Here is a 26,788-nt window from a genome sequence, read left to right as displayed (position 1 = left end):
CTCAGATCACACAGATGGGTGTAGTGCAGCTTCTTGGCAGGGAAACTACATTGCACTCAATGTTTCTGCCACCCAAGACTTTGACCAAGAAGAATGCCTGTGTTTAGGGAGGCAAACTAAAGCACAAAGAGTTTTTGTTTATTCTTCTGACTCTTCAATTTTACTTTTGTATCCCCCACTAAGGACAATACATCTAGATATGGACCACAAGAAAGGAGAATAGCATGGTAATTAAACCACCCTCCCCCCCAGCTGCCTGGTGTGATGCCTCCGTACATGACTCACTAAATTTGGGAGGTGGGCAAATTACCTAAAATCTCCCTGTATCAACTTTTTCAATTGTAAAAGAGAAAAATAATGGTATCAGTTACTACGATGGTTAACTGAGTTAGTATTTGTAAAGTGCTTAGAAAAGGGCACATACTATATATGTATTTGTTAAATAAATGAAATAAAAATAATTTCCTTCCTAAAATTTCTTCCTATAACTATTTCTGAATAAACTAGAATAAATGAGTACATTCAGCAGTGCCATAAAAAAGAACTCCAAGAACTCATTGTTCCATCTGTGCAATGAGATTGTTGAGGATATTGTTTATTATGTCCCAGTACCAAGAACAACTTTACTCCTGAACAATTAGTTGTTGTTATCTTGTATTCACTAAATTGTGGGACTCTTTTGATACCCTTTTTGGCTATAAGATATCTGAGAGCCAAATTTATGACTCATTTTTAGCAAGTGTATAAGTTTTTAGATTCATTCATAGTTCCAATTTATTTCTTCACTCTTGTTTTCCCTTCTATTTTAATTTCTCTCATGTAATTATCTTTTTGTTAGTTATAAACTTTTAAAAATGAAAAGGCTAAATATGCAAAAAGTATTTGAGCCTGTGATTATACAGTTGAAAGTCTGTTATTGCAAACATGTAGAACAAAGAAAGGAAAGAAAGGAAGGAGGAGAGAGGGAGGAAAGTATTGTTGTATTCTTGGAATTACACCTACGAAATCTATTCTCTATTAGTAAATAAAAACTAATAAAAATTATTTGTATAAAAACAAAAGAAAGATGTGAATAAAAGACACAAGTACTGTGCATGGGGCTAGATATAAAAATGATGAAGGGAACTGTGGCAGCCACTCAAAGTCTACCACTCTCTTTAAGCCAATTTCAACTCTCAATTTCTTCATCAATTTGTCCCTTATGACTTTCGCCCTTCAGACTCTGAACTCTGTTTCACCCGTGAACTCATTCTCTTGCCATTTCATGCGTGTCCGCCGTGTTTCTCCACAGCTCGAGAACCCCTCAGGTAGCCCTTCTTTCAACTCCATGTGAGCCTCACAAGGCACTGCACACAGTGATGAGTTTACTGCTGAGGGATTACTTCTCTCACTGGAATCTAAGATGTTATCAGGAAGCCTTGTGTTGGGCTTTTCAGTGCACTGCACTGTGCTTGAAAAATCATATTCTCTGGCTAAATAGGGTTCTACTTTGACCTTTACTTGAACTTAATTTTATGCTAGGCACCTTAACCTATTCTAAAAGAGTAGAATACATATTACCTCAGAGATTATCTAAATGCAAAATAGTCTCCAAATCTTATTGGAAAGAAACCATGCATCCAGACCACGTGGCTGAAATGAATCCTGACTAAAGTCATTGTAAGCGCATGTTAAAAATCTCACGAAAACACTCCAACAGTCCTTTATTACTTTTAGTTTTCAATGCCTTTCCATTTTACTGCTCACAATGAAAAAGTAACATGAAATCTATATACCAATATTTACTATTATCATAATTTTTTTACATTTCTATGAAAATGGTAACAATGAGATTGTTTGCAAAGTAAAATGATTATTTGCTCTTACCATACTGGCTTGCCCCTGCAAACATGCTATCATTTCTTTTGCTGTGGTCCTTGATATAAATGATTGGCACAAATGTAGATCCATAGAGTACTCCAGATATCACTGCCAGACTGCAACCTCTTGAGAGAGAATGAAATCATTATGAGTATTGGCTCAAGGCAGCATTCACAAACGGACTCATAACTAACGCATGCTTCGAAATGTAAATCACAAGCAAGTAAGCAGGAACCACCCATTTATCTCAAGCTCTGCAATGGACAGAAATCAAAGAAATACCTGTGATGACACAATGGCATCCCGATTAGAAGGGCTGCATCAGTTCCACTGTCTAATTTTGGAAGGACAGGATTTATAGATGTGATAATAGAGTATCTTTGTAATGCCCTGGCCTGAAATGCCAGCATCCCATGGGGCACAGGTTTGAGACCTGGCTGCTCCACTTCCAATCCAGCTCTCTGCTATAGCCTAGGAAATCAGTAGAAAATGGTCCAAGTCCTTGGGCCCCTGCACCCACGTGGGAGACTGGGAAGAAGCTCCTGGCTTTGGATTGGTGCAGCTCCGGCTGTTGTAGCCCACTGGGGGATAAACCACCAGATGGAAGACACTTCTTTCTCTCTCTCTCTGCCTCTCCTTCTCTCTGTGTGTAACTTTGAATTTCAAATAAATAAAAAATAAATCTCTAAAAAAATTGTCATTACACTGGTAAGAATTTTGCTACCGTTATATCATATATTCTACAATATACCCAGCGATCTAATTACATGAACTATGTTGCAAAGTGATACCATGCTCTATGCATTTTTTTAAAGCACTTAGAACAGAACTAGGATAGACTAAGTGTTAAGTTCACTTTTATTCCAGACCATGGACATCCACACCCTGCCCATACCTTAGCTGACTATGGCCTGGTGAAGACAAAGTGGTGATTAATCAAATAATCTGAATACCTCACATAAAAATTTCCTTTTTTATCAGAAGAAAATGTTCTACTTTAAGTACTGGGGTCCTGCTGATTCCTCAGACTTAGCCCACATCTGCTTGAAGCAAGCACTTGCAGTGACATTGTGGGGTGGCTTGGCGGGGTGACTGATATTTTAGAACAATCACTTAGACTTCACACAAAGGACAGCGATATGAAACAGGAAACAATTTTAGGCAAAAAACTCTTCCTTTCTAAGCTTAAAAGCAAATTCTTAGCCAACTTATTACTTCTCATATAAGGAATCTTAACATGATCAATCTCATTTAAGGAGTATGAGACTGAGAGGTCACAGGCTGCCAGGGCATTGTGTTCTTCCAACACTGGGAGTTCCTGCATCATGAGAACCTGGCCTTCGCTGTCCTGGGATGTCTCAAACATAAGACCTGTGTGTGTGTGTTTGTGTGTGTGTATAGATATGTATAGATGTGTGTATATATATATATATATATATATATATATACACACACACTATATATAAATTGATTGACTGATTTCACAAACACTCGTCTAATGGAGGAAGTGCCCTGTGGAAAAAAAAGTCTGAAACACTCTTTTTTGGAAAGATATTTTATTGTGCAAAACCAGCAACATACTGCTTTCTTCCAAAGCTTATCTCTTGGTAGTTGATTCATTCCAATATTTATTAATTACAGTGCACCAGGAACTTCCTCTTGCCCACTGTGAAAACAGTATATACACTCAAAAAGGAAATGCTTTATATCCTTGAGTCGAAAGAATGTGTCACACATAAAAGTCAAAGTAGCCACCAAATGTAAAATCTAACTTTTGTGTATTTTCATATTATTTTTGTAGTCCAAGAAATAAACAAACAAACCAAAATCAGCACCCTGGAATAGAGGGGCTGAAGTTGAGCCTAACTTAACTCACAGGTTAAGTCCTTATGGACAATGAGATAGAACTCACACAGATACCAAATATTCTACTATATTTGACAACGGATGTCTTGGGATCATACACTTGTCTGCCATGTGAGCAGAGGAACCCTGAGTAGGGCAGGCCAGCTGGGCAGCACAGCACTGCAGAAACACATCACCAATTTGTGGCTGCCAAGAGCTCTTTGGTCGTTACACCATCTCTTTCATTTTGGGCACAGAAGTTCTGCAAAATGATTTTGCTTCTGTCATCTGTTTATTGGCTAGAGGCCAAGTCACCTTGACTTACCCTTCCTTGAAGTGGCTCAGGGACCTTTGTACTGAAAACTTAGTAGGGGAAAGAGCAACTTGACTCCGTGGGGCTAGAAATCAAAGCTTGAATTACCATGTTTGAACTCAGATGGCCATCACTTCACTCCAGCAACCCCTGCCTCCGTCAGACATGAAACAGAATAACAGAGAGAAGTAACTGCTCCTTACACTAGGCGGCGGTGAACTGTAGACAGCTGCTCCACCCAGGAGTCACTGGAATCACTGGGACAGGAATCTTGAGCTGTGTTGATCACCTGTTAGGAACAGTCGCACAAACCGAAAAGAACATTCAGTTAATCACACTGGTGACAAAAAGATTCCCAAAGTGTCTCTCTCCTCTTGTAAACCTCCTCTAAAATACAAACACGCTGGGGCACAGAGAGTTAAAAGGCTGCTTGGGATGCCTGCAAACTCAGCTTCTGATCCTGCTCACTGCTAATGCACCTGGGAAGCAGGGGATGATGGCTCAAGTGCGTGAGTTCCTGCCCCCACATGGGAGACCCAGAGGATATTTCTAGCTCCTGGTTTCAGCCTGGCACAATCCCAGCCGTTGCAGGCATTTGGAAGAGTAAATCAGCAGATAGAAGATCTCTTTAAAATAAATGAATAAATAAAAAAATCTTTAAAATACAACTATTTAGATTTTGCATCCTGTTCTCTCCAGAATCAAACATTTCTGACTCTGTTCCTCTTTAATTCAGAACAGTTTGGCAGTTGGACAGCGTTCTATTTAACTACTTCACAATTTATTTTTTGGATATTTTGCTACACCTATTAAATCTAACAAAAGTTACTAATAATTGTGTTTTATTTGCATGTTTTAATAATCTGTAGAGAAATTAGAACTACGAAACACTCAGATTCTCCTATACTGGAATGCTTTAAATCAATGAGCCTTTTTATACTTTTTTCTTTTCCTTAATTAGTGAATTAAACATTTCCAGCCATGTTTCAAGATGGGGCTAATATTCTAAGTCAGGAAAAAATATGAGCAAATTCATTATATTTCTACCATGGAAGGCAATCTTTTGTGCCTCTTATTAAGTAGTCTCGATAACACGCTCTTACTGTTTTTTAACAGATGGGAAGCTAGATATGAGGTTGATGGTTGCATACTAACCTATCATGCTGTTTCTGTACCTTTAAACTTAGCTTATATCTTTCCACCCTGCCTAGAACAATCCAAGGCAGTTAGTCCACTGCATGTATTATATGAACTTGTATTTATATTTCTCCCTTTGTTTGAATGGAGGTTGGTCAAAAGGTATCTGATCTCCAAAGTAGGCAAAGGACACTAGGAACCTTCTCCCACTCCCAACTCCTCCATTCTCCTTGAATGATTTCCCAGATGAGAGCTCTCTATAGATTAAAAAACTTTTCTCTCTTACATTTAAGCAAATTATTCAATGTTTAAAAAATTATTTTTAGGCCAGTGCCGTGGCTCAACAGGCTAATCCTCCGCCTTGCGGCACCGGCACACCGGGTTCTAGTCCCGGTTGCCCCTCTTCCAGGCGAGCTCTCTGCTGTGGCCGGGGAGTGCAGTGGAGGATGGCCCAAGTGCTTGGGACCTGCACCCCATGGGAGACCAGGAGAAGCACCTGGCTCCTGGCTTCGGATCAGCGTGGTGCGCCGGCCATGGCGGCCATTGGAGGGTGAACCAACGGCAAAGGAAGACCTTTCTCTCTGTCTCTCTCTCTCACTGTCCACTCTGTCAAAAATTTTAAAAAAAATATTTTTAAATATTTTCATTTTATTCTAAAGGTACATGTGTGCATGTGCACACACACACACACGCACACACGAGAGACAGAGAGAGAGAGAGAGAGAGAGCGGGCGAGGGGAGAGGGGGAGAGGGAGGGAGTGAGGGAGAGAGGGAGAGAGAGAGGGTGAGAGAGAGAGAGAGGGAGAGAAACAGCCAGAGAGATCTTCCTCCTGCTGGTTCACTCTCCAAATGCCCACAATAGCTAGGGCTGGGTCAGCCCAGAACCAGGAGCCTGCAACTCAATCCAGGTCTTCCAAATGCGTGGCAGGGATCCAAGTACTCAGGCCATCACCTTGCTGTCTCCCAGGGTGCACATTAGCAAGAAGCTGGGATTAGAAGCTGAGTTGGAACTCTGGACCTGGGCACTCACATATGGGATGGGGGTGTCTAAAGCAGTGTATTAACTTCTGTCCAAACGCCCACTTCTCATTCATTGTTCATGTCAATTTCAAGTTTCAGTCATCCTAGGTGAAAGTTTTGATAGAGGAAGAAGGAAAAGAGAAAGAAACGCTAACCTTGACGTAAGGAGTAGAGGCAGCACCTTGCCAGGAGGCAGTCCCTCAGTGGGATGGGGGCGGGGAGGGGAGGGGAGCAGGGAACATGATTCAGAGAGCAGCCAGACAGCGCCGGGCCCAAGGCAGGTAGAAGGACACTGGTGGCAGGAAGTCTAGGGTCTGCATTCATGGCCTGGGGTTTGCCCTGGAATCACTTTTGCGCATCTCTGCTGACACCCATGTCCCTAGCTAGCTCATCTTAGCTATTCCCGACAAAGTTAGACTCCTCAAGGTCAAAACAGTGGCCTTTCTTCACCTCTGAGCCAATCAGGAAATGGCAGAAAAGAGAAACAGGAAGAAAACAAAACTCAACCCATACCCTCACCTGACTTCACTCACTCTTTCATTGGCTTCCTGGTCTGTTCCTTCCTCCAGCCCACCTGAACACCTCCTTCCTCCTTCCTTCTGAACTTACTTACACAATCCCCTTCTGCAGAAGTCCTTACATCATTCCAAAAACATGGAGCTGTACACATAAATATACTCAATAAAAATAAATAAACTCAGGGCGTGCTGAACAGTTCCACTGTGGAAATACTGATGGCCACATAGGTGTAGGCATAATACATATGCTAAGATATTTTACAAAGCCACAGTGACAAGAAAACTCTGTCTGTCCATCTGAGTTTCAAATCCTAATGTTATGCATCAAGTAAAATTGCCTCTCGTACTATACTCACACGCTCTGTTATTAGTGGTGTGGTATCCACGGAACACGTGTTATTCGGTATTTCACTTTTGATGAACAAAAACATGAAAGCACTGTAAGGAAAATAAAATTTCAGTGATATTTACCCTAACGTTGGTTCATATCAAGCTGCCTAATGTTGAAGAGAAAACACAACTTAAAAACTCAAGTCCTAATGATCTGATGATTGTTTCCAAACTGTACCTTCAGTGGCTCTGCCATTTCTTCAGAACTGCAATTTTCCTTGATTTCTCTCATCTTGCTTCATTGCCACATATGTGTTCAAGACCAGAACTCTTCCCCTGGCCCTCATCAGACCTTTCTCTTGATTTCCTTGTTTTAGTCAATGGCCCCATCATTTTTTTTATCCTTGATTAACTTTGGGATCACATAATAAAAGAAATACAAAAAAAAGCTATACGACAGGCAGAGTGGACAGTGAGAGAGAGAGACAGAGAGAAAGGTCTTCCTTTGCCGTTGGTTCACCCTCCAATGGCCGCCAAGGCTGGCACACCACGCTGATCCGATGGCAGGAGCCAGGTGCTTCTCCTGGTCTCCCATGGGGTGCAGGGCCCAAGCACTTGGGCCATCCTCCATTGCCCTCCTGGGCCACAGCAGAAAGCTGGCCTGGAAGAGGGGCAACCGGGACAGAATCCGGCGCCCCGACCGGGACCAGAACCCGGTGTGCCGGCGCCGCAGGTGGAGGATTAGCCTAGTGAGCCGCAGTGCCGACTTCCTGTTATTCTTAATTGGACTAACTCTAAGGGCACTCTGACATACAGCTGATGGGAGTGAAGAGCTGCGCACCTGTCCCAGAGATGTGGGGCTAGCTATCGACATTAAAGGTGAGTCCATTTCTGACCTTCCCACGCCAACTAGAGGCCCACCAACACAGGCTCACCATTTCTAAGTTAAGGTGACCTATATGGTCCAGCATGGGACATCAAGCAGCCGTAAAAAAAAAAAAAAAATGGGGACGATCTACATTCACTGATATTGCAAGAACTCCAAGAGGGAGAGAAGAGACCCCATGACTTGAGCCATCACCTGCTACCTGCCAGGGTAATCATTAGCATGAAGCTTGAATTGGGAGTGGAACTGGGTCTGGAATATTCTGATAATGGATGTGGGTGTCCCAGGTGGCATCTAAACCTCTGTGCAAAGTGCTCACCCCAGTGAGGATATATCTTAAGAGATTAAAGCACACACCTAATCCTAGTAATGTGTTTCTTTTTAACAACTTTCTCACAATGTACATTCTATCCATGTCCAGTATCTTCGCAACTAATGCTCCATTTATTATTGACTTTTGAACCATGTAAAATGTGTTAAAATAGTAAATTTGGAAACTTGAACAAGTTTGGTATGCTTTGGACATTTTAAAAAATACCTTTAAATCCAATTTAAAGGTTTGAAGTTAAAATACGCTTTAAGGTGTATATAGATTGAAAAAGAGTAAATGAATACATGCAGAGTACTACATACTGTATCCCAGTTTTTGTTTAAAAACTATTAATTTCCTAGTTAGCTTCTTAGTTCAGTTTCTTCCTTCCTTTAACATGTGAAGGATTCTGCATTGTCTTCCACTTTGACTTCTATAGCTATCTGCCTTCTGCTCCACCCAATCTATCCCAGCATGACTGCCCACATAAACTTCTACCCTGACCACTCTCTGCTCCAAGCTCTCTACTCTCCTAGGCCTGCCAGTTTTCCCAAACTTGGTCTTGCTCGTTTCCTTCACACTACAGTCTGGGACCCATTACACATCACAGGCTCCTCTTCGCGTCCAAGGAAAAGCTGCAGTGCTGAATGCACAGAGAATCCCCCCAGACCAATCTCACCCAGTCTTCCTCTTCCGAATTCCCACAGCACTGAGAACAATTACCACACAATTCGGATCATTTGTCACAATTCTATGTCATCTCTTTTTCTCCAAAGATTTTCTAATTGACTAGAAGATAGGAACCACATTTCCTAGCTTCTCAGGGTCTTCAAAGTAGTTATTAACCACTCAGGTAAAATTGAATGCATAAAACCTCAGATTTGCACATGTGAGAATACATATAAATGAATTAAATACATGCGTGCATACTTGCACATGTTATTTTTGAGGTTAATGATAGGCAATACAACTGTACTCTTCCTCAAAATCCTGTGAGAACTGCCTACTTTGTATAAACTTCTGAAGCAAACAATATGGACTGATATGTTAGAGGGATTTGAAGGCTATGGATAAAGCTGATTCTCCAAACATTCACTTTATCTTCCTACGCATCAACATTTTTACCTAGAAAATGGAGCTACTCCCTCATCAAAAAGCTGTCATGAAAGCGAAGTGACAATGCACATGGTAAAATTTGGCACATGGTAAAATTTCAAAACATGACAGTAAAGAGAGTTTTAAGTTCCAAATGGAAGAGAGAGGAGGACCTGAGCAGGGGAAAGAAATCAAGGGTGTTGAGCTTGGGTGTTAATGCTAGTCACAGGAGCAGGGAAGTCACAAATAACCCTAGGGGCCAGCACGGTGGCTCAGTGGGTTAAGCCACTGCCTGTGATGCCAGCGTCCCATCTAGTGCTGGTTTGAGTCTTGTCTGCTCCATGTCTGATCTAGCTCACTGTTAACACATTTGAGAAAGCAGTGGAAAATGTTCTAAGTATCTATGCCCCTACTATCCAAATGGGAATCCCAGATGAGTTCCAGGTTCCTGGATTTGGTCTGGTCCAACCCCAGCCCTTCAGGCCATTTGGGGAGTGAACCAACACAATGAAGATCTCTCTCTCTCTCTCTCTCTCTCACTCACTCACTATCTCCCCCTCTCTCTAACTCTACCTTTCAAATAAATAAATACTTTAAAAAAAAAAAAAGGAATAAGAATCTTACTCCAATTACATCATGAAGAGGTGGGTGGCAGCAAGTTGGGAGGAGCTAATGAAATTTATTTTATGTGTATAGACATAAGAGCAACCAAATCACAAAGTTTTTAGGGCTACAGACTTAAAAGAGCTCAGTGCAGCACACCAGCAAAGTTCCATGATGAACGCTGCCAAAAACATGGGAAGTTTTAAAAACCAGTGTTTTACACGAGGCGTGCGTCTCTAGATTTCTGAGCTTTCCAATTTCCCTAGGTTTGCAGTCTTATTCACCATACTATTAGTAAAGTGTGTGTGTGTGTTTTCACATGATGACTGAATTCAGTATTTACTGTGAATCTACTGAGTATCAAACACATGGAGGAAACTCTTGATGATGGTGGGGGTGACAGCACACACAGAAGAAAGTGGATCTTGTCCTTCAGGAACTCATAGTTTGAGAATAAAAAATAATGTATGGATAATAAAGTAGACTGAGAATCTCAACAATAAAAGTAGTAAATCAAAATAACTGTAATAGTTCAATGATGATTCATTTTAACATGGAAGAAATCAAGGAAATATTGCATGGGATGGAAAATCCAAGTTGGAATTAAAGAGTGGCTAAGGAGGGCATCTGAAGCTGAAGAAAGTGTCTGGGAGATAGTAGGATAAATAACCCAGGGTCAACAGACGCACAACACAAGAAGAGGCACTGGGCGTATCCACTGTGGAGGGCAACCCTGCAAGGAGACAAGCTGATTCTGAACCCAACGGGAAGCCATAAAGATTTTAAACAGAAGACTGACATAGAGGCCAGCATTGTGGTATATTACAGGTTAAGCCACCACCTGCAAAGCCGTATCCTACATGGGCGCCAGTTCAATCCACTTCTGATCCAGCTCCCTGCTATTGTGCCTACGAATGCAGTGGAAGATGGTCCAAGTCCTTGGGTCCCTGCACCCACATGAGAGAACCAGAAGCTTCTGGTTCCTGGTTTTGGCCTGCCTGGCCCAGCTCCCCAGGCACTGTGGCCAGTTGATGGAAGATTTCTCTCTCTCTCTCTCTGTTTCTCCCCATCCCTTTGTAACTCTGCTTTTTAAATTAATGAAATCTTAAAAAAAAAAAAAGAAGAAGAAGACTGACATGACCTGATTTATAACAAATAGGAGCAAGTCATTGTGCAAAATGAAAAGAACAGAACCAGGGAGATTGGATGTGAGGTTTTCACTGTTGTGTACAGGTGTCAGGGTAGGAAGGGAGAGGAAGAACTTGTGAAACAATCAGAAAGAATTCTATAGGATTAGATATAGGGTAAAGTATAAAGAGCAAAAATGTAAAAATGACTGAAGCTTTTTTATTTGCGTGACTATGAGTAATTCCTTTAATCACTTTGCAGGGAAGGGTAGGATAAGAATAGTCATTCTGGGACAGGCATTTTGGCTTAGTGGTTAAGATACCACTGGGGATGTCCACATCCCATACTGGAGTGTCTGGGTTCGAATCCTGCTCTCTTTCCCAGTTCACCTTCCTGCTAATGCAGACCTGGAAGGCAGCATGTGATCGCTCAAGCAGTTGAGTCCCTGCTACCCCAGTGGGAGGCCCAGATTGAAACCCTCCACACCTGAGGCACTGACCCAGCCCTTGCTCTTGGAAGCATCTGGATAGTGGACTAGCAGATGAGAACTCTCGTCTGATTCTTTCTCCCTCTGCCTTCAAAAATAAATAAATGAATTCATTTTAAAAAGACTGAGTTTTAAAAAAAGAAAAGGAAATGTCATTCTGGTTGGGAAATGCAGATGGTGAAGAGAAAGGAACCAATGACCCAGTGTTTGTGGAGTGCTATGCAACACAGTCCCCTTCCACACGTTATCTTCCCAACACTGGAGGGCAGGACCTTAGGGCACCTGTACGGGATGTGTGGCCTGGTGCACAGTTAGATTCAGGGACTATGGTCCTGAGAACAGGTTAGTGCTGGAGGGAAACATTCGGGTTTCTTTACAATATGAAAGAAGAGCTGAAGCGTGGGAGAAAAATATCCCTCCAGGCATATCAAGTTCAGTGAGAAGAGAATGGAAACAGATTTTTCAAAATAATCTGAAGCACATTACTATTTTTTAATCGAAAAAAAAAAATTCTGCCTCGTAAGAGAATTCTGACTTTTGATTTTCATTAAAGCAATGTTTCAAACAGTGTCCTGAATATTGGCGTCAGCTCTACTCCCACCCAGAGCCTGGAGGACAAAAACTGCTCTACTGGCAGCTGGGATCTGCCAGGGGGAAGTGCTCGGAGCCAAGGAAAAGACAGGAGAAGCTGCCGTGGCTCAGGGCAGAGGAACCTGCTTCGAGACGCAGCAGCCAGGGTGTGGGTGCTTGCACAATGGGTGATGCCGCCTGCCTTCTTTTGCTTCCCTAGGTCTTACAACATTTTTGGAACTAATTCCCTGTGTTCAATTTTCCCCTATGTGAAATACCTAGAATGGTTTATCTTATACACACCAACTAGCACTTGTCTTATATGCCAAACAGGGAAAATATAGGGCTAGATACGATCTAACCAACTCTTTAATGAAGTGTACAGAGGATGGAAGCAACAATTTCAATTATAAAAATAAAATCAACATTCTAAACCAAGACAACCATAATCCAAGTTTCTTTATGCTGACCATGAAGCTCCAAGTTTATTCAATGAACATCTTTTAGAAAAAAACTGATTTAAGTTAAACTCATGAACTAACAGATTGCAGGTCTCTCCCCATAAGAGAGGCATGGAAGGGAGCCTGGGCATGTGACAGGAAGGGAGAATTATATTCCCATGATACCAAGCTTCAAGCTGGACTCCAAGATTCCTCAAGAAGACTGAACAGTGTAGCATAAATTTGGAGAGCGCATGCCCAAGGGGGAAATATTAATTGAACATGAACACTTACTCATGAAGATAATTATAAATGGAAACTATACTCACAACATTACTGATATGCCTAGCACTATTCTATGCACTTATATTTTATTTAATTTAATCCTTAAAATAGCTGATAAACTTGTTGCTATCCTTTCTTTAGAGAAGAAGAAACCAAGGCTTGAGGAAATGAAGGGATCTGCTCAAGGTCAAATAGGCAGAAGAGGTAGAAAACAAAAGATGAATTTGTAATGTAAAGAGTACACTTTCTTTTAGAAAATGAAAAACAATGCCTAGTCGACTAGGTAAACAGGCCTCAAATTACCAGATAATATGCCAAAATTAAGGCATACCATATCTCAACTTCTGGGTACAAAGAAAGTGCTTCACAGAGAGCAAGCTAATCAAAGCTAGAATCCTGTATGACAGTGCCTCTAATCAAAAGTGTCCTGAATCTACTACTTCAGAATAATCTACGTAGTCTGTTCTTAGGCTATCAGCCTGGGACCACTCCCTAAGGCAGCATTTCAATGACGAAGAGACTGCTCCTGATCCAGAATGAGGCCAGGGAAAAGCTATCATTGCTGGAGGAAGGAAAACACACTGTTCTTTCTTTGAAGAATAAAAGGTACTAAAATCTTTGCAGGCAGTGCCATTCATTATGTGTGGTACTGACAGGGAATACAAACGGAGTTCAGAGAGAAAAAGGGACTAAATTTAAGGTGACCTAATTCCCTTTAGGTTTTATTGACGACATTGCCACATAGAGATTCAGTCATTTTCATCCCATTTATAGAGTGCATGCAACTAGACACACACACATCCAAAAAAACAGATACCTCAGAAAAGTAGGAGTTTTCACAGGGGAGAGACTGTTTATCTAGTTGGGCCAAAAACAAGTGGGGAGACACAAAGTGGAAACCAGTTAACAGAGTGAGTACTGGTGTCCCCACTGTTATCCATGATTAACCATGGTCTGAAAAAATTAAATGGAAAATTCCAGAAATAAGCAAATTTTAAGTTTTAAATTGCACAATGTTCCGAGTAGTATGATGAAATGTGATGCCATGCTATGTTATTGTGCTGCCTGGACACAAATCATCCATTTGTATAACGTGTGCACATGTATGTATACACCTTACACCCAAAGGCACCCAGCAGCTGCTGCAGTATCACAGTGCTTGTGTTTGAGTCTTATTTTTTCTTAAAAACAGTCACAAAGAAGGCTGGTGCTGTGGTGAAGTGGGTTAGGCTGCCACCTGCGGGGTACCAGTTCAAGTTCCCACTGCTCCACTTCTCATCCAGCTTCCCGCTGATGGCCTGGGAAAAGCAGTAGAAGATAGCCTAAGTGTTTGGGACCCTGCACCCACATGGGAGACCCATAAGAAGCTCCTGGCTCCTGGGCCTAGCCACTGTGGCCATGTAGGGGAGTGAACCAGCAGTAGGAAGATCTCTCTCTCCCTTTCTCTTTCTCTCTCTCTTTCTCTCCTACTCTCTCTGTAGCTCTGCTAAATAAGTAACCCTTTTTCTTTTTTTAAAGTCACAGAGCATAAGAGTAGTGAAGCTATCAGTTCAGACATGCCAAAGAGAAACTGCAAAGTATCTATTTTAATTGGAAACATAAAACTTCTTGACTTAAAGAGAATAACTGCAGGCTGAGATAACTACGATCTGCACCGCAATTCTTTTATTCGTGAAATTGTGAAGAAGGAAACAGAAACAAACCAGTTTTGTTGCTGTTCCTCCCACCGTAAAAGCTAAAACTGAATTGTGTGACAAGTGCTTAGCTAAGATGGAAATGGCATTAAGTGACAGGGTATAGCACTGTGCAGATTCTGGGATCCCCTGGGGTTTTGGAAGGCATTCCTCATGGATAAGGGGGCGGGGCACTGTAACAAACAGAAAAGATAAACAATAACTAACGCAGGGCCATCAGGCAACCAGTACAATACTTGTATAACACGTTTTAGTTGTCAAAAATGCACCCTCTGGTTCTAATTTATGAACTATGGGGTATGGTTTCCTACATAGTATAGGTAACAAAACCTTTAGTAGACAGGCATACAGGTTAAAATTGATTAGGTTTGTGAGCTGGAAGACCACGCCTTCACCATGCCCCTGTGTGACCACATGGCCCTACCTGGCCACACCTGGGTGCCCACCAGCCTATCAGATTAATTAACCACTCCCCTTTGGAAGTGGGTTAAAAGCCTGGGATATGGTATGTCTGGCCCCTTCTCTCTTCCCTGGCCTCTAGCCAGGAGGCGGGCTTGCTGTAGCCCTGCGCCTCCAGAGCGCATGGCCTTCGGCCACCCACCCTAGGCTTCCTGACCTAGATGCTCCTCCCAGTGGCTGGTTCCTGGTGCTCGGTATGAACCCCTATTCACCTCTCTCTCTTAAATAAAGCTCTCATTCTCCTATGCATCTTTCTCACTAAATAAAAGCTTAAAATGTACCATGCTGCCTTGTTTACTTGTGCTGATATTTAGAATTCTTCTCTAAATATTAGGCAAAAACCCTCTTGGGCTTAATAATATTGGGGATTTATTCGTAAGAATATGGTGAAATCGTATGGCACCCCAAATTCTTGTAGCACATGTGGCACCCCGGATAGCATTTCTAGGGAACTTCAAAGGACCACATTTCAGTGTAAATTTTATGGGGTCTTCTCCGATTTCAAACCAAGCTTCAAAGCAGTTAAAAGATTTTTCCAATTTCTCACAGCTTTTGAGAGCCAAAGGTGGGGCTCCTGACTGCAGATATGGGATCATTTGTGAATGAAGAATCTGAGGATAAATCAGGCAGAGTAGGCCCACCTGATCTTTAGCAAGTGCTCTACATGTTTGGAGGAAGAGCTAAACCATTAGGAAGAGCTGCATACCTTACTACTGATAGTCCAGCTCCAATGTAATTCAGCAGTGGTTTTGGTACTTCTTCTGCATCCATTCCAAACCAGCCGAACCTGAAATTCCAAAGTCACATCAAATTGGATATTGTTGCCATGCACGAAGTGTGGGCCAAATTCCTGGTTTCAAATTCTAGTTCTCTTAGTGTGAGCTTGGTTTTTACCTTCTCTGTGCCTCAATTTCCTATGGCTAAAATGGAGTTAATGCTTGGATCTACCTTATAGGTTATGAAGATTAAGCAAGTTAATATATGCAAAAGTACTTGTGAATCTCCCTTTCTTATTAAGACTAATGAAGAAGGAGGAAGAGGTAGTTCAAATGGTTAGCTGACTGCTAATGAACTGGCTGCATTTCATACAGTATTGAAATAGTTCTAAATAATGTCTTGCTTGACAATTTCTATTCTTAGAAGTCACTTTAAACTCTTATTTTTCTTTCCTGGTTATTGCCACGGTAACCTCCAAGAATCACATTGTACCATCCAAGGCAAGAGAAAAGGGAGCAAGAACCAAAAGAAAACAAGCATTTATACAAAGCAGGTTGGGGCATGAGTCAAGGGCAGGAAAGACTGTATTAGAGGGTAATGAGTCCACCTATTTTGTTATACAGAAGTGGTGATAATATGCTGAGTGGAAGGAGAGCTGCAAAGTAAGGTGAGAATGACATACTCCATTCTACTTTACCCAAACTCGACTTCAGTGTCACCTTGAATGCTGACTGGGTCCAACAGAACTTCCCGTGCTAACAGAGCTAGTCTGCATCTACACGGAACAACAGTGTAGCCCCCCACCACATGTGGCTACGAGCACCTGAGACATGGCTAATGCTACGGGAAACAGAATTTTATGTCACCAAATTTTCACTAATTTAGGTTTAAATATGTTGGTCATATGAGGCTTCCACCTACCCTACTACTCAGCACAGCTGGAGAGCTGGGGTTGGCAAAAGTTTTCTTAAAAGGCCAGAGAGAAATATATTAGGTTTTGGGGGCAGATAATCTCTTGCAACTGCTCAATCCTGCCATTATAGTGTTAAAGTAGTCAGCAACAACATAGTCACGCATCACCAATGACGGCGTACATCCTGAGAAATGTATACTTAAGTCATGTGGTCATTGTGGGAACACTATTGAGTATACTTATGGAATCTAAGATAGCAAGACATCACTAAGTGATATAATCTTATGTGACTATTGTCAAACATGGGGTCCATGGTTGACCAGAGTGGAATTAAGCAGTGTATGAACATAGCAGTATATGAAACACGGATAGGCATGTTTGTAAACATGGCTGTGATCTTTAGCTAGAGAAAATATGTGCCTAGAACTGGTAGGCCAGGCTTGGATCCTGGCTTACTAGTTTTGCAGCCTTCAGCAGATGACTCAATCCCTATGTGTATCAGCTCTTCTAAGAGGTCATGTTTACCTCAGGCTTTTGTGAAAATGAAGTGAGAGTGTACATTAGACATGCCCATCGACTCTCACACAATGGAAAGCGGAAATTAACATCAGTGCTTTCTTTTTCTCCCCACTTCTGTTTCCTAGCTATAGATTTTGAGCAAATATCTGGACTACTTATGAGGAATTTAGACCGAGTGATGATTACAGGTGGCATATTTGATGTGTGTACTTCACCAGCTGTCATCCCTAGGAGATTAAGAATAAGATATTATTACTCTCTGGAAGCCCAGTCCTTAGCTGTCGCCTTACATAGAGAGTAAGGGTGTAGTGAATCTGAGTTTAAACAGTTTGACTGCTGTTACCTTGAGCTTGCCCAGCCAGTCAAGGCGTTAAATGATCCCCAGATTAAGATTCCAAGGCCTAAACCAATGGTTTTGATAATTGGGACAACAGCAATGTTCCCTGTAGGTGTAATACACAGAAGAAATGTGTTATTTCCAATACAGCAAATACATTTATAAGTTGAACTAGTGTTTATTCCAACTTCAATCGTAGGTCATAGGACGTGGACAAATTTAGTAAATCATAGTACCTCATTTTTAAAATAATCATTCTTTGGGCATTAGACTTGTGATTATTAAAGGAACTAGGCTTAGGGAATAATCCTACAGAGAAAGATGTCAAATTCACTTCTTGCCTAACTCTACAGCTGTTCTTCACCTTTGACAAAAGTTTCTAGTCTGTGACTCCTTGCAGAAGCTGTCAATGATCAGAGTAGTAGTGACTATCCCAGAACTCTAGACTCTAAACAGAGCCAGCCATGGGCAGAAGTCTTTGACCCCAACCTGGCCCTAGAATTTGCCCTTCTATGCTCACGAACTTGTCTTACAGATTCTTGCATTAATAGCTTTAGGCTACTGCAGATAATGCCGGACTAAACTCATGTTCATCACATTCTTTTTAACAGTTCTTGTCTGCTGAGCAGTCTGGCCTCCCACCCACAAGCTCCTCTGAAAGGATTTTCTCTTTGGGAGCAGCTGTTTTGCCCAGTGGTTATGATGCCCACATGCTACACTGGAGTGCCTGGGTTTGATACCTGGCTCTGTCGCCTAACTCCAACAAGCTTCCTGTAACGCACACCCTGGGAAGCAGCAGGTGATGGTTCAAGTGACTGGTTCCCCACCACCCACATGGAAAACCTGGATGGAATTCCTAGCTCCTCACTTCAACCTGGCCCTGTCTGGGCTACTGAGTGTATTCAGTGAGTGAAGAAGTGGATGGGAACTCTCATCTGTCTCCTTCTCTGGCTCGCTCTCTGCCTACCAAATGGCCTTTTTTTCAAAGGTTCCTTCTTTTGGCTTTTAAGATGTGTTCATCTGATTTTCCGCCTGTTTCCCCTTTCAGCTCTTTCTCTGGCTGATTTTTACCACTTCCCATAACTCCTTCTGATTTAAATGCCCACTTAAGACTTTCCTTTGAACATGCTCCTCCCCTTGCTATAGTCTCTGCTGAATACTTGACCCAATATCATGATTTCAGCTGTGAACTAGAGGCATGCGCTCCCTGCACTTAGCCATAGTCTGGACAGAATTTGTGTCATGCTGCAAACTTCTGGTAAGAAGTTTGCAACCACGTGTCTTCTACTGTGGCCACTTCAAGACCTGTAGATTCAGAAGTTCTCAAACTGAATTAAGCATTTCCCCTGGCTATCATATTCTTTCCCTGTGTCTTCACAACCATCAATATCTCCACCTTCCTAATCACCTACAGGAAAATCCCTAACTCAGCACTGGCTCCTGTTTCTCCTCCATGTTCCAATCCTGCCAGCTGCCTTCCTACAGCATCCACACTTGCGATTCTTTCATAGTAGACTCCCCACACCCTGCCTCCCAGGGGCACCTGGGATGGATGGATGGATGCTTGCTGTGTTCCTCTCTCCCATCAGATAAAGGAAACAATCACACTGAGCTGTGAGGTAAGTTAACGTAAAATCTAGTAGAAATTTAACTCTTTTGGCCTCCAACTCATGAACTTCATTAAATCATCTAATCTCTTACAGATCAACTTAAGAGAGTAAGCAATAAACATTTACTATTTATTTGCTTTTAACAAAATTTTCTCTAGAGGTCTTTGATACTTGGAATTCTCTTTGTCAAAGAGAAAAAAATCGATGGCATGTGTTTGTATCAGTTGAAAGGCAACAGTGCTGCCTGGCTGAGAGAGGGCACAGATTCTAGTATATATTTTAGATACTGATAAGGCAACAGACAGAAAATTTTTACTTGCTTTGTTTTTCTCTGAATCAATACTTTTGAAATAATAATGTGTCTATGTTTCCCCACTATTAGGGATAAATCCTAAAAATGGTATTGAGACTTTTATTTAATAAATGTTGTATAACAAACATGTGTGAGAAAGGCCAGTACACATAAATACTAGTTACACTTAAAAAGATTGAAACATTTTTTATGATAATTTTCCACAAGGAACTTGGAAAGAAATTATAAGAGAAACAAACCAGGAAATGAACCAAAAACATTTAGTAAGCATCTGAAAGGAAGAAATTAAGTACCTAATTTCTAGTATCCATGACTAAAGATTATTCAGAATTACAATTTGTTCTATATTCCTACTGTGAGTTATTTTGATCACTGTATTAATTGATTACAGAGTAAGTTGTATCACACATTACCTGTTGCCCAAATGCAGCCCCCAAGCATTGCAAAAGGCCAAAACTTAGGGCAATGCAGTATCAGATTGACCACCAAGGCAACCAACCATATGGCAGCACAAAGGATCCACTGGAGAAACATACCTGGAAATAAAAGAAGGTGGTGCTATTGGATCAAGTTGATTTGAGTAAATTTGAACTTTGGACTATCAATGAGATATCATAGGCATGACCACAACTTATTGAATGTCTGTATGCCAGGCACTTCCACATTTCATTCTTACAACTCCTCTGCATAATAATTAATCCTAACTCAGAGACAAAGAAAATCAATCTGAGATTAGGCAATCTGACCAAACAGCTAGAAGTTTGCAGGACGGGAATTTACGCCCAGGTTGTTTGATTCTGAAGTCTATCTATACACACTGTGTTTCTGCATAACGTTCTCTTTTTTAGAAAAGATTGTATTTATTTAAGATGTAGAGTTAAAGACAGTGAGAGGGAGACAAAGAGAGAAAAGCCTCCGGCTGGTTCACTCCCCAGTGGCCACAACGAATGCAGCTGCGCCGATCAAAAGCTAGGAGCTTTTTCTGTGTCTCCCATTCGGGTGCTGAGGCCCAAGCACTTGGGCCATCTTCTACCTCTTCCCCAGGCCACAGCAGAGAGCTGGATTAGAAGTGGAGCAGCCAAAACTTGAACTAGTGCCCATATAGAATGCCAGCGCTGCAGGCTGCGGTTTTTTTACTTCGAAATCACACTCAGGGGTAGGTGTTTGGTGTTTTTTTTTTTTTTTTTTTTTTTTTTAACAGGCAGAGTGGATAGTGAGAGAGAGAAAGACAGAGAGAAAGGTCTTCCTTTTTGCCGTTGGTTCACCTTCTCCAATGGCCGCTGTGGCCGGCACATCGTGCTGATCCGAAGCCAGGAGCCAGGTGCTTCTCCTGGTCTCCCATGCGGGTGCAGGGCCCAAGCACTTGGGCCATCCTCCACTGCCTTCCCGTGCCATAGCATAGAGCTGGACTGGAAGAGGGGCAACCGGGATAGAATCCGGCGCCCCACCTGGGACTAGAACCCGGTGTGCCGGCGCCGCAAGGCGGAGGATTAGCCTGTTGAGCCACGGCCGGTGTTTGATGTTTTTAAGTCGCCACTAGGGGTGCCTGCATCCTGTATCAGACTGCTTAGTGTGAGTCCCAGCTGTTTCAGATTCCAGCTTCCTGCTAACACACTGAGAAGCAGCAGGTGATGGCTCAAGTACTCACGTAGCTGTCACCCATGTGGGAGACTGGGATTGGGTTCCGGGCTCTTGACTTCAGCCTGGCCCAACTCTGTCTGTGACTGGCACTGGAGACAGAACCAGCAGATAGCGATCTCTGTCTCCATCTCTGCCTTTCAAATAAAATGAAAATAAAAATAAAAACAATAAATCAGAGTGCCGTCCATCATATAAATGGCATTGATAACAGAACAGCACAGTTAAAACAGTGATTAAAACATCCAGGGATCATTAAGAAAAACCCTCTCTAGGGTAGAAATCATGTCGTTGACAGCCACACAGAGGCTCCCATAAAGGTTAATGCCCAAGATGAGCCAGACAACACAGACACGGGAATTAGTTTCTCTGGATCAGGGTTACTCTGCTTTCTATGCCCTGAGTTGCCATTTGCCAGTTACATGAACATCAGCTGGTGCTAAGACTTATATATGTACATCTCTCCAGCTTCTGTGTCATCGCGGATTTGGGGAATAATACAGAAATCTTAGAGAATCAAAGAAACACTGAGGCAAGTACAGCTGAGCATACTACTTTTGACTGTAACTTTGCCAGATTTTTGTCTAGGTCTATTTATTGCCATACAGAGGAGAGACAGAAAATTGGCTGCTAACCTCTAAGACAAAAGGGCAGTATCTCAGAGATGAACAGGAAGTTCATCTTATAAATTCTTCAATTTAGAAATGAGAAACTGAAAACAAAAGAGCTGGTTAAGACTTGCACAGGATGACACAGCTAATTATGAAAGACTTAAAAGCCAGGAATTCCATCTTGTTTTTTGTTAGTAGTTTTCATTCTTTCACAATTTCAAAGAAAAATAGAAATTCTTGTCTCAGGAGGAAACAGATTTGTAATCTTACTTTAAGTAGCATGGAGACAAGACATTGGGGGCAAGAACACATGTTATGTGGGACTTCACTGTAATATCTCCAGGTCCTTCTCCTGGCTTCAGTATGGAAGGCAGGTAGATAAACATGTTATTGCTTCTCTTTCTGTAAAATTCACACCACAATGTTGTGTTAACGTGATGTGCATTCCTGAAAATCATTGCATTGTACAACCTCAAGCAATAAAAACCATAGAGTATATAGGCAATATGTTGGGGAACAATACTCAAAAACTTTATCAGCAATGTATCAAGAAAAATGGTAATCTTATAAAAAGCATAGTTTAGTTGTAACTGGTCAATGGGTTAATGGGTTAAATGCATGAATTCTACAATGAATATACACTTTAAACTGAAAAAGACTGGAAGTTCACTTGTGGAAACAGGAATCAGATTTGCAGCTGGTGAACTATTGTAAAGTTAGTGAATGGAGAGCTATGGCTCCAGATGGAGGTAGGTGTGTGTATGTACACATCTGCTTTTTGTGTATAATCACCATCTTCATTCATGTGGGCAGAATTTTCTGTGTTCTTCCAGTTGTTTTTTAGAGACAAAGCTGCACACAAACAAGCACAAAATTCACGCTATGGCCAGATTGTCCTCTAATTTATCAACTGTCTTTGAAATCTGTGTTTTCCAAACTGCTATTATTATAACTGTCTATAATTTCCTTCTCTTATGAACATAAACGATATAGCTACAAAGCTTCCTTGACAGCACTCATCCTAGCTTTACCATGAAACACAAGTTAGTGGTAAGCCTATACTGACCAACTCAGACAAACTGGCAGGAGCATTAGCAAATGACTTCTCTTAAGCTCTATTCATTAGGCAACAGGTGCAACAGAATTTATCCATTTTTTGTTATGTAGTTGAGAGGCAGAGGGAGATGGAGATACACACGCACACACACGCACACACAGACAGTGAGACCATTGTCTGGTTCACTCCTCACATATCCCTAACAGTTAGCGCTGGGCCAAGGTTAGGAGCCAATCCAGATCTGTCTCCCACATGAGTGACACAAGCCCAACTACCAACCACTTGAGCCATCACCAAGGCCTCCCAGGGTGCACATTAATAGGCAGTTGGAACTGGGAGCGGAGCTGGAACTTAAACCCAGGCATTCTGACAGGACAACTTGCATCTTAATCACTCGGCCAAATGCCCATGCCAACAAAATTCATTTTTGTAGATATCATTTTTAAAATACCAAGGAATAAGAACTTCACATTTTAAAAATAATGAAAGGTTGACAATAATGGAAATGTTAATTACCATCACCAGTGTCACATTTTTTCAGTGGCACAAAGTTTGAGCCAAACAAAAGAATAGCTATGGAGGAGCAGATGTATCCGATGGCCGGGTCTGTTCCATTGTTGTTCATGGTTCCAGGAGCACCTGAGTGTGAGACTTGATGTATTTTCCAACAGTTTCTGAAATAAAAGAAATAAAAATGAAACAATCAGAAGTCCTGAATCTGTGAACAAGTTATGATTAAGACATGATATCTATTCAGTTTTTCAAAAGTATGCTATGAGTCCTTTTCACAGATAGCTAAGACATTATACAATTATATAGTATGTTTATACTATATGTTCATTGCTTTCATTTATAATACCAACAGATCATTTCATTTTTATTACTAACATAAAATTAAAAAAAAAAAAGTTTCCAGATCTTGAAATCAAAACTTCTTCCAAATTTGGGTCCAATTTTTATTACATTATGAAAAAATTCTCCTATGTAGGTAGACTGGTATGACTCTGTTTACTTCAATTGGCTATTGCGACAATCAAATGAGAAAGCATCTTAAATGCTTTGAGAACTATTAAGTGTCTTATTAGCAAAAGCTTTTGTTATAGTTCAGACTTGGGCTTAAGTGTAAGGTCACCACAAACCATACTAAACACTGGAGTTAGAGGAAAGGGTTTATTGTCGGGTGGGGGAGGGCGAGAGGGCAAGAAAGAGAGAGAGAGAGAGCGCACAAGCCATGTGTTCAAGAACAGGTCCTGCTAAACTGTTGTAGTGGGGGAAGGGCAGGGAATCCCATTAGGGTGGGGGTGAAGCTGACACCTGTGGTTGGGCCATGGCAGCACCTGGCTTCCAACAGGTGGGAGGGGACTAGAGTCCCCCAGAGCCTAGGATAGTGTCCAGGGTGTAGATCGTGCCGTAGATAAGACTGTGCCATTTTCCTAGCATTAAGGGCCTACACTGCTGCTGCACACTCAGGATCCCCACAGAGAAAGGCACTTTTCTTTCTCAGCAGTACGCGCATAGGAGGTACAAAGTTATAAACCTGTGTATTGTTACCACTTGCAGCAACTGCACTGCTGGAAGAAACACTTGGAGAATCCTGTAGAAGATCTGCAGGTGCGGAAGGCCCAATTCAATGATCAGCAGAGCCGCATGGGGCGGCTGCTTGGCCACCTGTGCTGTGTGATCCTGGTAGCAACCTGTCACGTAGGCATAACTGCACTTGCATTAAAATTAATTAAGGAAAAGGAAAAACCACCTTAGCTCCTCAGCCACGTTAACCACGTTTCAGGTGCTCACTCAGCACTGTGGCCAGTGGCTCCCATACAGCACAGTGCAGGTGACAACACTTTTGCAAAAAGCACTATTGGGCAACACTGCTATGCTAAATAAAAAGTTTTGGTTCCTCCATGAAGAAAAACCCAAAACCACTAACAACCAAGAACCAGATACAGGACAGTAGACACAGTTCACCTTTTTAGCTGTACAAGCGACAAGAGAAGAGAGACAACACAACCGGAATTGTATCAAAGGAGGTAAATAGAGTCTTTCTCACTGTACCATCTTGGATCGATATTTTGTTCATTGACTCTTTGGAATAAACTCTCTGCAATGGGAAACAAATAAATCTCTTTTTCCCCCTCTAAATTTAATGTTACAGTGATAATTTCTTGTGGATATATAATGAATAAAATACACCTGATGTCACCACTTCCTCATTTTATTTTATAATGATAAATATTTAGAGGCCCATGTATTGCTCCTCATGTCTTCTTGCAGATAAAACAAAAAATACAACTACTTACAAAATGTTATTTGTCATAATCATGGACACTCTCACTGAAAACAGGGGTCAGCTCAAAATTTTTCAGTAAGTTTTACTAAGGAAAATATTTATTTGAAATTGTATGCACTCTGTTAAACAAAACAAAAACACATCGCTGCGTGGGGATGCTGTGGGGGAAGAGACAGGTATTGGCAGACACTATAAAATAGCAGCAGTTTTAGTGCTCAGGGATCAAGCAGGTGGATTATAGCCAAGGTCAGATTCCAGAGCTGCCACAGGACAGAGGTGCAGGAGGTATCTGGGGGGGCAATCACAGGACTGAAGAGGCATGAGCCAGTGTTAGCTAAGAAATCAATTTCTTTCTATGTCAATGAAAAGAGGCAAAGCGGAACAAAGCCTCTGTGAGTCCACGGAGAATGCCCGCCCGCCCGAAGGTGGCGGACCATTTGACAGAGCACACTCTGCTACAGGATACTGGCCTCTGAGATTTCAGCCTGGATTCAAAGGACAAACGGAAGCGCTGATCAGACCAGAGGAACTGCACTTTGGCAGCTGCGGGAACACCTCGCAGCATTTATTAGGTAGATGAAGTTGAATGCACACGGCTCCGGGGCACTGCAGAGAGCTTGCAATTGACCTCAGTGTGGAGTAGTGAAAACGGAGAATCCTCAAACCAACGCGATTTTTGTGAAAAACGAGAGCAGTGTCACTTCCAGCTCATCCCCCTCAATCCTTCAGCACAGACCTGTCAATGAGGCTCAGACTGCTTTTCAGCGGAACACAGCGTTGTTTTAATGTGTAAGTCCAAGTGTCCACCGACCTTTAGCACACGCATTCTTTTTTCAATTTTCTTTTTTTTTAACTTTTATTTAATGAATATAAGTTTCCAAAGTACAGCTTATGGGTTACAATGGCTTCCCCCTCCCATAACTTCCCTTCCGCCCGCAACCCTCCCCTTTTCCACTCCCTCTCCCCTTCCATTCACATCAAGATTCATTTTCAATTCTCTTTATATACAGAAGATCAGTTTAGCATATATTAAGTAAAGATTTCAACAGTTTGCCCCCTTATAGTAACACAAAGTGTAAAATACTGTTGGAGTACTAGTTATAGCATTAAATAACAGTGTACAGCACATTAAGGACAGAGATCCTGCATGATATTTTTTAAAAATTGATTTTCTATGCCATTTCCAATTTAACACCAGGTGTTTTTTTTTTCATTTTCAATTTTTTTTAAGGATTTATTTTTATTTTTATTTTTTGCTTTTGAGATGTGGCTAAAAACAAAACAAAACAAAACAATTTTCAATTATCTTTATAGACAGAAGATGGATTCATTTTTACCTTCCTACTGCTGTCCGTCCATCAGTAAATACTCACCCAGTAACTTCAGCTTCCGCGCAGACCCACGCTGATCCACACAGCTTGCGCTCCTCAACTAAGATTTCCTGTTCAGTTTCACATCGATTTCCTCAAGCCTCCCTGCTAGCTCGGCCGGCCCCCTGGCTGACAGGCACAGCGCGGGCCGTCTGTCTCCTGCGCCCCGGCTCTCCCCGCGAGGTCGCGGGGCAGGTCCCGGGCCGCTGCCCGGCTCGGGTACCCCCGGCGCGGGGAGCCGCGCTGAGCCTCGCCGCCCGGACTTCTGCCGCCCACCTGCAGCAGGCGAGGGCGCGCTCCAGCACGCGGGACCCGCGCCTGGGTCTCCGCCCGCCGGCTCCCGCTTCCTGCCGCACAGCCGCCTTCGTCCAGGGCGGAGTGGAGGGCAGGGCTCTGGCGCACGTGACCCGGAGGGCGGCAGCGCGCAGCCCGC

The 26,788-nt window shown here is 42.1% G+C and overlaps 1 protein-coding gene across 1 annotated transcript; it reads right to left on the bottom strand.

Annotated features, from left to right (window-relative positions):
* Nucleotides 1-1,866: 1,866 nt before the first annotated feature.
* Nucleotides 1,867-26,678, bottom strand: LOC133755465 (transmembrane protein 144-like; the record flags this gene model as incomplete). The annotated part of the gene is made up of 8 exons (XM_062185572.1): nt 26,359-26,678; nt 23,212-23,369; nt 19,803-19,925; nt 17,473-17,572; nt 15,687-15,767; nt 7,050-7,131; nt 4,222-4,307; nt 1,867-1,985 (listed from the first exon to the last, which is right to left on the bottom strand). Coding segments are annotated over exons 2-8 (700 nt in total), but the record flags the coding sequence as incomplete, so codon positions are not given.
* Nucleotides 26,679-26,788: the final 110 nt, after the last annotated feature.

The sequence above is a fragment of the Lepus europaeus genome, unplaced genomic scaffold, assembly GCF_033115175.1.
Source record: "Lepus europaeus isolate LE1 unplaced genomic scaffold, mLepTim1.pri SCAFFOLD_498, whole genome shotgun sequence".
In the NCBI taxonomy this organism is placed as follows: domain Eukaryota; kingdom Metazoa; phylum Chordata; class Mammalia; order Lagomorpha; family Leporidae; genus Lepus; species Lepus europaeus.
The sequence above is the reverse complement of the archived record's forward strand: the minus strand, read 5'-3'. Positions and strand labels throughout refer to the sequence as shown.